Below are 12,744 nucleotides of genomic sequence, written 5' to 3'. Positions count from 1 at the left end.
ATACCGAGGTATGCTTGTATTCTATAATGGAACCTGGATACCCAGGCAAGCATCTCTGTACCCGCATTTTCAGTAGCAAGATCCAGATGGTGGCTGGCACTGGAAATTCAGATATACAGTGGGGGAAATAAGTATTTGATCCCTTGCTGATTTTGTAAGTTTGCCCACTGACAAAGACATGAGCAGCCCATAATTGAAGGGTAGGTTATTGGTAACAGTGAGAGATAGCACATCACAAATTAAATCCGGAAAATCACATTGTGGAAAGTATATGAATTTATTTGCATTCTGCAGAGGGAAATAAGTATTTAATCCCTCTGGCAAACAAGACCTAATACTTGGTGGCAAAACCCTTGTTGGCAAGCACAGCGGTCAGACGTCTTCTGTAGTTGATGATGAGGTTTGCACACATGTCAGGAGGAATTTTGGTCCACTCCTCTTTGCAGATCATCTCTAAATCATTAAGAGTTCTGGGCTGTCGCTTGGCAACTCGCAGCTTCAGCTCCCTCCATAAGTTTTCAATGGGATTAAGGTCTGGTGACTGGCTAGGCCACTCCATGACCCTAATGTGCTTCTTCCTGAGCCACTCCTTTGTTGCCTTGGCTGTATGTTTTGGGTCATTGTCGTGCTGGAAGACCCAGCCACGACCCATTTTTAAGGCCCTGGCGGAGGGAAGGAGGTTGTCACTCAGAATTGTACGGTACATGGCCCCATCCATTCTCCCATTGATGCGGTGAAGTAGTCCTGTGCCCTTAGCAGAGAAACACCCCCAAAACATAACATTTCCACCTCCATGCTTGACAGTGGGGACGGTGTTCTTTGGGTCATAGGCAGCATTTCTCTTCCTCCAAACACGGCGAGTTGAGTTCATGCCAAAGAGCTCAATTTTTGTCTTATCTGACCACAGCACCTTCTCCCAATCACTCTCGGCATCATCCAGGTGTTCACTGGCAAACTTCAGACGGGCCGTCACATGTGCCTTCCGGAGCAGGGGGGACCTTGCGGGCACTGCAGGATTGCAATCCGTTATGTCGTAATGTGTTACCAATGGTTTTCGTGGTGACAGTGGTCCCAGCTGCCTTGAGATCATTGACAAGTTCCCCCCTTGTAGTTGTAGGCTGATTTCTAACCTTCCTCATGATCAAGGATACCCCACGAGGTGAGATTTGCGTGGAGCCCCAGATCTTTGTCGATTGACAGTCATTTTGTACTTCTTCCATTTTCTTACTATGGCACCAACAGTTGTCTCCTTCTCGCCCAGCGTCTTACTGATGGTTTTGTAGCCCATTCCAGCCTTGTGCAGGTGTATGATCTTGTCCCTGACATCCTTAGACAGCTCCTTGCTCTTGGCCATTTTGTAGAGGTTAGAGTCTGACTGATTCACTGAGTCTGTGGACAGGTGTCTTTCATACAGGTGACCATTGCCGACAGCTGTCTGTCATGCAGGTAACGAGTTGATTTGGAGCATCTACCTGGTCTGTAGGGGCCAGATCTCTTACTGGTTGGTGGGGGATCAAATACTTATTTCCCTCTGCAGAATGCAAATAAATTCATATACTTTCCACAATGTGATTTTCCGGATTTAATTTGTGATGTGCTATCTCTCACTGTTACCAATAACCTACCCTTCAATTATGGGCTGCTCATGTCTTTGTCAGTGGGCAAACTTACAAAATCAGCAAGGGATCAAATACTTATTTCCCCCACTGTACCTTTAAACACAGAGGGAGACTTTTACAAAACCACACTGGCGTTTTTAGCTGGTGGTAAACGCTAGCACGGTTTTGTAAAAGGCCCCCTGAGGCTTGTATTTAAGAGAAATGTCAACCACAAAGCTTGAAATTTGACCTGGTGGTGTCCAGTTTTTAAGCTCAGTTTACACGGGTACATTGTTGTTGAAAATTGCCTTGCTGTGTGCAGGCTTTCACATACATGAATAAATCCCTTACTGAAAATGTACTCCACAATACATTTGCTGAGTGATGTCCCATAAGAAAGGCAGGTACTGGAACACGATAGAAGGTGTAACTTAAAAGACAATCTTTATCAGAATGTGGCTTTTCTGTACACTCAAGCTCCCCAACACAGAATGGGGTGAAACACTTGATAACCTGAACTTCTGAAAAACATTCCTTAAATTTATGAGTAACTTTTGAAATATTTCTTCTTCAGTATTCACAGTATAATCTGTTTGACAAAAAAACATATTCCATGCAACAAGGAAAGTCTATTCTAACCATTCACAACTGAAATTTGGATAAAGTAGTGTGTATTTTATTACACACTCTCAGGCTAGATGTCTCCAGATGTTATGACAGCAGCAGATTTGTATCACAACTTCAGCTTGTGAGGGAGAGTATCTTTATTTTACAATTTGGAGTCCCTCAAATTTATGTCACAAAACACCACATATTAACCTATTTTAAACACTCCAATGCCCTTGATCTGGCTTCTCTCTCCCACTCAATCACACCCTCTCCAAAGCTAAAATCCTACAATTCAAGAAAGGAGATGAAAGCTGAATACTGTAAATTAGGGGTGAATTTAACCTGAGCATACCACATAAGATTTCTGATTAGCTAAGGATGTGTCTGCAGGATTCTACATAGTATTTAGACTTCAAGTAATGTTACAAATTCCACACTTCATAATTTTCCAATTGCAGCTGCCTCTGCCATCTACTTTGCTTCTCAAGGACAGTTTCAGTGTTCACTGTTTGAAGAGAGATCAGCCATTATCAAACGTTCCTCTGTCTTTTCAATACGTGGGTTCTTCCCCCAATTTTTTTCTCAACTGGTGTAAGTATGCATCATATGATCCCAACTTATCGCACAGGAACGCTTTTATTCTGTGCAGTCCCACACAGCTAGCAACAATGTGGAACGTTGCTTTTGTTTCAGTGACTATAGTGGAAAGATCGTAACTTCTTGCTTCCTGTCCATTAGGAGGTTATTTATTTATTTGTTGCATTTGTATCCCACATTTTCCCACCTATTTGCAGGCTCAATGTGGCTTACAATATTCCACCCTGGCTATTGGTGATTTAGGGCCCTGTTTACTAAGCAGCGTTATAGGCACGTGTCTTTAACACATGTTAACCATGTACGCGCATTAACTCTGTATGCACCTACTATATCCTTAGAGGGACCTACATGGTTAACGCACATGCTAGTTGTAGGAGCGTTAAAACGCTAATGTACCTTAATAAACGGGCCCTTAAGAGTTTTGACTGAAAGATCACTCATTTGCCATGAACTTATATGGTCTCTTTCTCTCCTCTTTTGAGTTTCTACATGTTTGTTTTGTGTATATCAAGATAAGAACGAGAGTCAGTTGTAAGATAGGGTATAATCTCTGTCTTTCAAATTTATTGCTACTACTCTTCCTAATATTTGCATTGTGGCAAAGATTGTTTCTTTCAGTGTTAATAAGGTGTAATATATACAAGAAACAGTATTCCTGCTAAACTGTGCAGGCAATTCAGCCCCCCTTCAAACTAGCTGCTGCCGCTCCAGCCATTTTGTGGTTTGACCTACCACAGAGCCCTATAGCTTCCCAGGATCTGCTGAGCCCACACATGGTTTGAACTATGAGATAGCTGGAGTGCTCCCAGATACTTAGAAGGCAGTCAGAGGGTGTCATGCTGTCTGCTTACTAGGGGCCAGATGCACTAAATGTAACGAGCCAGCAAAGTGGTTTTTCAACTGGTTCTAGCCAGTTTAGCGCACAAGTAGTAAACCGGGACATGCACAAAAGGGATCTCCGAGCCATTTTCCTGTCATGGTAGCAGCTAACGAAAACAGAATGCAAATGAGCTAATTTTTATTATAATGTGAATGCGATGCACTATCGTTTCCAACCCCCCCCCCCCCTCCCACAGAGGGGCTAAACCAATTGGACAGCATCAGCCTGGGATGTCCCGCCTACTCATTACTGGAGGGGGACACCAGGAAGTTCAGATCCAATCAGTTCACAGCTCTAAAGTGATGTCATCAGGGAAGTCCTACAGGAAGGAGGAGTTAGGACAGCAGCCAGCCAAAGAGAGTCCATCTTCAGGGAGATGGGCGTTCTAGGATGTCAGCCAGCCAATAGAAGGAAGCAGCAGGAACAGCTGGGGGTGGAACCAAGCCCTGATGCTGCTGATTCCTCACAGAGGAGCGGAGAGCAGTAGAGCGAGGTTTTTCTCACTTTTTCCCAGCAGCCGGAGGCAGGGAGCTGCAATATAGGTATGCCCATCCAAAAAAAAGTGCTTTTGTGTCTGCCAAAAAAAAAAGGGTAAATCTACTGCTATCATAGACCCAGCTTGTCTGCGTGTATGAGAGCTGTCTGTAGCATGCACAGAGCAGCCACGCATAGCGATTGATTGTTCTGCGCATGCTCAGCTCACCGACTTGCTTCCCCCATATCGCATGCAAATGAGCTGGGTCGCAAAAGCAATGAGCAGCTCATTTGCATGCAATTTTCTTAGTGACTCCCTCGTTTCTAAATCGGTAAATTTTTACTGCATCTGGCCCTATGAAAAGCAATGTAATGACTTACTGCTGATGGGGCAAGCACTCAAAGGGGATGGGGGAGGTAAGGGGAATGAGTCAGAAGCCCTGGGCTCTCTGCTGGACTAGAACCACCCATATGATCACAATATGATCATACATTCTTCCTTCTCTGCAATTCCATTAAGGCTGTGATCTCTGTGTTTCTCCAGTGTTTACACAATTTTGGGGAGATGAGCTGTATCATCTTATTGTGCCTTCCTGGTGCAAGACTTCTGACAATAGCACACTGTAGCCAATCATGAGATGAGAAACCATCACCAGATTTGTGCTACATAATTTGCACACTTTTAGTTTTTCTATGCTAGCTGCCAACCATCCTATGCATAGTTTGCAGCTAACCATTCTTGCATCAGATTTTGATTTACATGTGGCTACTGAAGTAACGGACAATTTCTTTTTCCTATACTATATAAAAGGAAAAAAAATACAGAATCAGATCAATTTAGATACAAAAAAAGTGAAGGTGCTCAAAATCTTACATCTGTTTCAACTACTAACTGAAAACCAAGATTTCAATCATTGCCCTGGGCCCGTGAATATTTTAGATGTCAATTCATACATGGTTATAAACAATTACACTTAACTTGATATCGACCTTGAAGTAACTGTACACAGAAAGTCAAATACGTTAGCGTTTAACTTTAAAAAAGGAGACTATGATAAAATGAGAAGAACGGTAAAAAAAAAACTTAGGGGGGCAACTGAGAGAGTAAAAACTGTACAACAGGCGTGGACACTGTTCAAAAATACCATCCTGGAGGCCCAGGCCATACATATTCCGCGAATTAGAAAAGAAAGACGGAATTCCAAAAGACAGCCGGCCTGGTTGAAAAGTGAGGTGAAGGAAGCTATTAGGGCTAAAAGAAACGCCTTCAGAAAATGGAAGAAGGAACCGTCTGAAAATAACAAGAAGCAGCATAAGGAGTGTCAAAATGCAAGGCGCAGATAAAGAAGGCCAAGAGGGATTACGAAAAAAAGATAGCATTAGAGGCAAAAAAAAACCTAGTAAAAATTTTTTTTCGGTATATTAAAAGCAGGAAGCCGGCAAAAGAATCGGTTGGGCCGCTGGATGACCGAGGGGTAAAATGGGCGATCAAGGAAGACAAAGACGTAGCAGAGAGACTGAATGAATTCTTTGCTTCGGTCTTCACCGAGGAAGATTTGGGTGGGATACCGGTGTCGGAAATGGTATTTCAAGCAGACGAGTCGGAGAAACTTACTGACTTCACGGTAAACCTGGAGGACGTAATGGGGCAGTTCGGCAAACTGAAGAGTAGCAAATCTCCTGGACCGGATGGTATTCATCCTAGAGTACTGATAGAACTGAAAAATGAGCTTGCGGAGCTACTGCTAGTGATATGCAACTTATCCTTAAAATCGAGCGTGGTACCGGAAGATTGGAGGGTGGCCAATGTAACGCCCATTTTTAAAAAAGGCTCCAGGGGAGATCCGGGAAATTATAGACCGGTGAGTCTGACGTCAGTGCAGGGGAAAATGGTAGAGGCTATTATTAAAAACAAAATTACAGAGCACATCCGAGGACATGGATTACTGAGACCGAGTCAGCACGGCTTTTGTGTGGGGAAATCTTGCCTGACCAATTTACTTCAATTCTTTGAAGGAGTAAACAAACATGTGGACAAAGGGGAGCCGGTTGATATTGTGTATCTGGATTTTCAAAAGGCGTTTGACAAGGTACCTCATGAAAGGCTACAGAGGAAATTGGAGGGTCATGGGATAGGAGGAAATGTCCTATTGTGGATTAAAAACTGGTTGAAGGATAGGAAACAGAGAGTGGGGTTAAATGGGCAGTATTCACAATGGAGAAGGGTAGTTAGTGGGGTTCCTCAGGGGTCTGTGCTAGGACCGCTGCTTTTTAATATATTTATAAATGATTTAGAGATGGGAGTAACTAGCGAGGTATTAAATTTGCTGATGACACAAAGTTATTCAAAGTCGTTAACTCGCGACAGGATTGTGAAAAATTACAAGAGGACCTTACGAGACTGGGAGACTGGGCGACTGGGCGGCTAAATGGCAGATGACGTTTAATGTGAGCAAGTGCAAGGTGATGCATGTAGGAAAAAAGAACCCGAATTATAGCTACGTCATGCAAGGTTCCACGTTAGGAGTTACGGACCAAGAAAGGGATCTGGGTGTCGTCGTCGATAACACACAAACCTTCTGCTCAGTGTGCTGCTGCGGCTAGGAAAGCGAATAGAATGTTGGGTATTATTAGGAAAGGTATGGAAAACAGGTGTGAGGATGTTATAATGCCGTTGTATCGCTCCATGGTGCGACCGCACCTTGAGTATTGTGTTCAATTCTGGTCGCCGCATCTCAAGAAAGATATAGTAGAATTGGAAAAGGTGCAGCGAAGGGCGACTAAAATGATAGTGGGGATGGGACGACTTCCCTATGAAGAAAGACTAAGGAGGCTAGGGCTATTCAGCTTGGAGAAGAGACGGCTGAGGGGAGACATGATAGAGGTATATAAAATAATGAGTGGAGTGGAACAGGTGGATGTGAAGCGTCTGTTCACGCTTTCCAAAAATACTAGGACTAGGGGGCATGCGATTAAACTACAGTGTAGTAAATTTAAAACAAATCGGAGAAAATTTTTCTTCACCCCAACGTGTAATTAAACTCTGGAATTCATTGCCGGAAAATGTGGTGAAGGCGGTTAGCTTAGCAGAGTTTAAAAAGGGGTTCGACGGTTTTCTAAAGGACAAGTCCATAAACCGCTACTAAATGGACTTGGAAAAATCCAAAATCCCAGGAATAACATGTATAGAATGTTTGTACGTTTGGGAAGCTTGCCAGGTGCCCTTGGCCTGGATTGGCCGCTGTCGTGGACAAGATGCTGGGCTCGATGGACCCTTGGTCTTTTCCCAGTATGGCATTACTATGTACTTATGTACTTAAGATGCTCAAATCCAGGTACTGGCTGCCGGTTCCTTCAAACTTCACACTGAATCAGATATATCTTCAAATTACTTATTGTGATCGTGACACACTACAATATTTGACAAATACGTTCATTCCATTGCGTCACTCGTTTGCTGAGCTCAAAATAGTCCTATGTTTCACATATAGCATCTGTAGGACACCAGTTAAAATAACTTTCATTCCTTATTCTTGCAGCTAGGAGGCAAACCTGCCATGTTCTTACCCCTGAGCACCTTCATGTTTATTTATATATATAAAAAAATTTGCATCTAAATTGATCTGACAATGTATTTTCTCCTTTTATACAGTATATATGTAATCCACAGGGAGAATAATTAAAAATATATTTATCCCCATTATAATTAGGATTTGACCTTTTCCCTGTAATAGTTTTGCTTTTACTGTTTGCTTTTCTTCCTTATGTGGTCCTTTAAAAAGCCTTTTAATAGTAACATAGTAGATGACGACAGATTAAAAAAAAACTGTATGGTCCATTCAGTCTGCCCAACAAGATATGAGGCAGGGATTCTCAACCCAGTCCTCAGGACATACCTTGCCAGTCAGGTTTTCATGATATCCACAATGAATATGCATGAGAGGTTTGCACACACTACCTCCATTGTATGCAAATTTATCTCATGCATATTCATTGAGGGTATCCTGAAAACCTGACCAGCTATGTGTGTCCCAAGAACTGGGTTGAGAACCCCTAGCAGAAGGTATGATGCGATACTACATATGCATACTTGATCTTGATTTGCCCTTGCCATTTTCAGGGCACAGACTGTAGAAGTCTGCCTGGTTCTGGCCTTGTTCTCCAACCACTGAAACTATCACCTGTCTTTTTGCAAATACTGCTGCTTCTCTCTCTACAAGTGCTGTTAGGTTCCCACTCATTTCTTCTGTTCATCAGAATGTTTGTCCAAGTTTGATGATGGAAACTGTCTGCGGCTGTTTACTTTCGTACTTTAGCAGCCTTCAAGCATTTGGATCTGCTGACAGTACTCTATACTAGTTGTCTATATGTAATCTATTTCTCTAAGAGTCATACCTCCTTCATCTATTGAAATATACAATCTTAGCATATGCTGGCTCCATGAGTTTTTTGTTTTATATCTAACTCTTTCATGTCTGTCTGGCCAACCTATGACTCCACAGATAGAAGTACGAAAGTGGCATTGAGAACTTGTATCATTATATTCTGTTAAAACATTTTTTTTTTTACAATATTGGTTTCAATCTCCTTGATTTAGGAATTAATCTACTATTTCTTCTATCCCCTGCTCCTTTCCTTGCTTTCCTTCTTGACTCTGCTCCTTGGTCCTGTCTTCATAGCATTCTCATTTATTGGTGCCACATGATTTATGGTTCAGTTACCTCTTCTGGTTACTTTGGCTGCTCCAGCCTCTTCTTTCATTGCTCCTTCACTTTCTCTCCATTTCTCTTCCTGGAGCATCACATAGTTACTTTAAGACAGCATCACTTATATAGTTTTCTGTTTTATCGTCATAGTTACATTTTGCAGCTTTTTCTCCAATACTCACTCCTTCATTTTATTTTGGCAGGATGTCTTTGTGTATTCTCTAGGTTCAAATACTGGGTTTATTGTATAAAAGTGGCAGTAAGTTATCTCATTTTTATCTTCGGGAGACCATGAAATTATATTTAGTCCTCTTTAAGTTTTCCATTAACTGTTGTGGTCTGTTTCCATTAGCAGTGGATATATGGATGCTTCATCCTGACCTATAACTGTGGCTTGGGTGCTATTTTCAGCTAAAGAATGTGCACTGTTGCTCTGCCATCTTTAGCACTAGTGCTGTAGCTAAGAGTGGGCAACTTCTCATTCTGGTCAATGGGCAATCAGTATGGGCTTGATCTTTTTTTTATATTTTCATATTTAAATAGAAGTGGTCGTCTTGCTGAGGTTTGGTAATAGATGTTATACAACGAGGTCACCACATGAAGGTACTCAGCAAGACTTGGCAAGAGAATGTTTTTCACTTCAATTATTCTCTGCCCATCAGACCTCATGTCCCTTCTACTCCCGTTTTTAGTCTGTATAGCCCCACTTAGTGGTACTGTATACCTGGCAGTGGGCTGTTACTCCGTTTTCAGAGTTTCCAGAAGATAGGCTATGGCACTGTTTTTATCTTCCAGTCCAAGGTGAGTTTGTTGGTGCTTAATAAGACCAGAGCTCTGACTGAAGCTTCGTTCACATACTGTACATTTATATGGTCTCTCTCCTGTATGTGTTCTCTGGTGTTTGATGACAGTTGAAAGGTCAGTGAAGCTTTTCTCACAGTATGCACATTGGTACGGTCTCTCTCCAGTATGAATTCTCTTGTGTCTACCAAAACTTGAACTATCACTGAAACATTTATCACACTCTGTGCATTTATATGGTTTCTCTTCTGTATGGGTCCTTTTATGAACAATGAGATGCGAGCTTTTTGTGAATCTTTTCTCACAGTCTGTACATTTATAAGGTCTCTCACCTGTGTGTATTCTTCTATGTTTTTTGAGAGATGAGCTGTCAGCAAAGCACTTTTCACAGTCTGTACATCTGTAGGGTCTCTCTCCTGTGTGTGTTCGCATATGTTCAACAAGCTTTGTACTTCTAATGAAGCATTTCCCACAGTCTGTACATTTATATGGCCTCTCTCCTGTGTGAATTCTTATATGTAGAGTGAGATGTGAGCTATCATTAAAGCATTTCTCACAAACTGGACATTTATATGGTTTCTCTCCAGTATGTATTCGTGTATGTTTAATGAGACTTGAACTCACATTGAAACTTTTTCCACATATACCGCAACTGTATGGTTTTTCTCCCGTGTGGATTCTTATATGTTTAATGAGACTTGACAAGTTACTAAAGCATTTTCCACAGTCAGAACACTCATATGGTTTCTCTCCTGTGTGGATCCTCCGATGAGTGCTGAGACTAGACTTATGGCAGAAGTGTTTCTCGCAGTCTGTACATTTGTAAGGCCTTGCTAATATGCGCTGTCTTTTATGAACAATAAGCTGTGTTGTTGTACTCTTTGTCAGGCATCTATTATACTTTCTCTTCTTTTTGTGGGTCCTTTGATGGTTAATCAGAGTTGATATCTTTTTGAAGGCTTTCTCACATTCAGAACATTGGTATGGTCTCCCTGTATCACAGTGCCACTCACTGCCTGTACCACGGTGCCACTCACTGCCTGTACTATGGTGCCACTCACTTCCAAACGCTGTATCATACGGTTCAGGTTTCACAATTATATGCAGGTATGGCGCGTCAGTATTTGTTGGTTTCAGTGAACCAACTTGAGAATCTAGAAGTTCCTCCGTATTTTCCCCACATGGGTTTCCTTGAAGATTCTCTGCCTTTGGCTTCCTTCCATAGAGGTTCCACAGCTCTGAATCCTGGATAATGGTCTTATTGTCCTCCTCTGATACCTTCAGTCTTAATAAATTGCCTGCATATTCTTGCCAATCTGTTGGCTTGTCTGTGTCCACCGGTTTCCTCTCTGCAGGAAAATAGAATTGATTCAAGATGAAATCCACAATTATTACAACTATAGAGGTAAATTCTACATAGGTCACTAAAAGCTAGGTGCAAAAAAACTGGGCAATAAGCTAGTATTCTATAACAGCGTGTCAAATCTGTTATAGAATACGAGCGTACACTGACGTTTAGGCATGACCACCTAACACCATGTCTATGGGTGGCGGACATGCAACCATTCTACAAAGTGTGCGAAAGAATAGTTGGGAACAGCCCTGGAATGCCAATATCCCTTACTGCCCCCATCCTTCGTTACATTTTTTACACTGAATGATATATAGAAGTCTGCCTGGTCCCTGTAATTTATCCAGTTGCAAACTATGCCAAAATACTTCACAGGACCCCACAGTTGTCCACAAAGGAAAGATATTCAACATAAAGGGATCTTTCACTTGCTCATCTTCCAATGTGGTATATATCATTCAGTGTAAAAAATGTAACGAAGGATGCTATATTGGAGAAACAGGCCAGATGCTTAAGACAAGATTCAATTTACATAGACATCACATGAACAATACAGCCAGTAGGGCCCCCACCCCGGTGGGACAGCACTTCACAGAACCAGGACACTGTACCAGTGATTTCACAGTGAGAATACTGAAAGGTAACTTTAAAACCATATAAGAACGTAAGACCTTTGAAGTCAGAATGATTGAATATTTTAACACCCAACAGAAAGGACTTAACAAGGATCTGGGGTTCGTAGCCCATTATAAACCATAAAGCTGTATGTCTCTGTTGATCACCCCACCCCTCACCTATCCACACCCATCCTGTTAGAATATCAATCATATGCTTTGATGTCCCCATGCATACTTCCTACCCACCCCCATCCTCCCACCCTGTCAGACTGTCATAGTAATGCTTGAATGTTTTCACTTATATACACTGTCAGCTAGCACATTTGCTTATTTCCGATCTGACGAAGAAGGGCAACCTTCGAAAGCTAATCAAGAAATGTATTAAGTTATGTCCAATAAAAAAGGTATCATCTTATTTTCTTTTCCATGTTTTATTTTGTTTGATTTCTATTGATAAGGCTGTTCTTAAATCTTAAACCCTGGCTATTCCTCATCATACTTTTGCCAATGTTAACCATGTTTACTGTAGCAAACACACTTCCTCTTGTCTATATCTAAATTAGACTATAAGATTCACACAGCAGGAACTGTTTCTTATGTGTTATCTGCACAGTAGCACTACAGAAATGATAATAATAATAATAGCAAATAAATATCAAAAAAACTTTTAGGAGATTGCTCTCCTAGGGGTCTGTGCCCTGATCCATAATATTTGCTCACCTCTGAAAGAATGTTTAATATCTTTTCGTCTGGTTGAGACCCACAGTGGTCGCCCCTGCTCCATCCTTCTTATAATATTAGGTTTTGTAGTAGTGAAACCTGTGCATAGGGAAAGAAAAATACAAGGTCTGACAGAATATTTATTAAATATGTAAGACATGAGAGATTTAAACAATGTTGTCTCCCCAAATTTTCCCTTCATGATTTCAACCCAGGAAGTTAGAACCCATATCAGCCCTGATAGGCTAATCCTCATTTTGATATTTCCTCCTAGCATCTCTGGATTTCTAGTTCCAGTTTCTCTAACAAGGTCAGGCCACTTTCTATTTTAGGAAGTGTAGAGGGGTTAGGCCCAGACAGACCACTTTCAGCTTCAAAGAGGGGGGAGGGG

At 41.7% G+C, this 12,744-nt stretch overlaps 2 protein-coding genes across 2 annotated transcripts in view; one reads left to right on the top strand and one right to left on the bottom strand.

Annotated features, from left to right (window-relative positions):
• The window catches only part of LOC115475172 (zinc finger protein 271-like), a 230,412-nt gene that overhangs the window by 40,390 nt on the left and 177,278 nt on the right, over positions 1 to 12,744 (top strand). The window lies entirely within an intron of this gene.
• Positions 9,059 to 12,744, bottom strand: part of LOC115475175 (zinc finger protein 271-like) — a 101,159-nt gene continuing 97,473 nt past the window's right edge. The window contains 1 exon segment of the mRNA XM_030210939.1: positions 9,059 to 10,494. Within this exon segment, the coding sequence (XP_030066799.1) occupies positions 9,603 to 10,494 (892 nt within the window). The 3' untranslated portion in view covers positions 9,059 to 9,602.

Source organism: Microcaecilia unicolor, chromosome 7 (genome assembly GCF_901765095.1).
Source record: "Microcaecilia unicolor chromosome 7, aMicUni1.1, whole genome shotgun sequence".
Lineage (NCBI taxonomy): Eukaryota > Metazoa > Chordata > Amphibia > Gymnophiona > Siphonopidae > Microcaecilia > Microcaecilia unicolor.
Note: the sequence above shows the minus strand (reverse complement) of the source record. Positions and strands in the feature narration are given on the sequence as shown.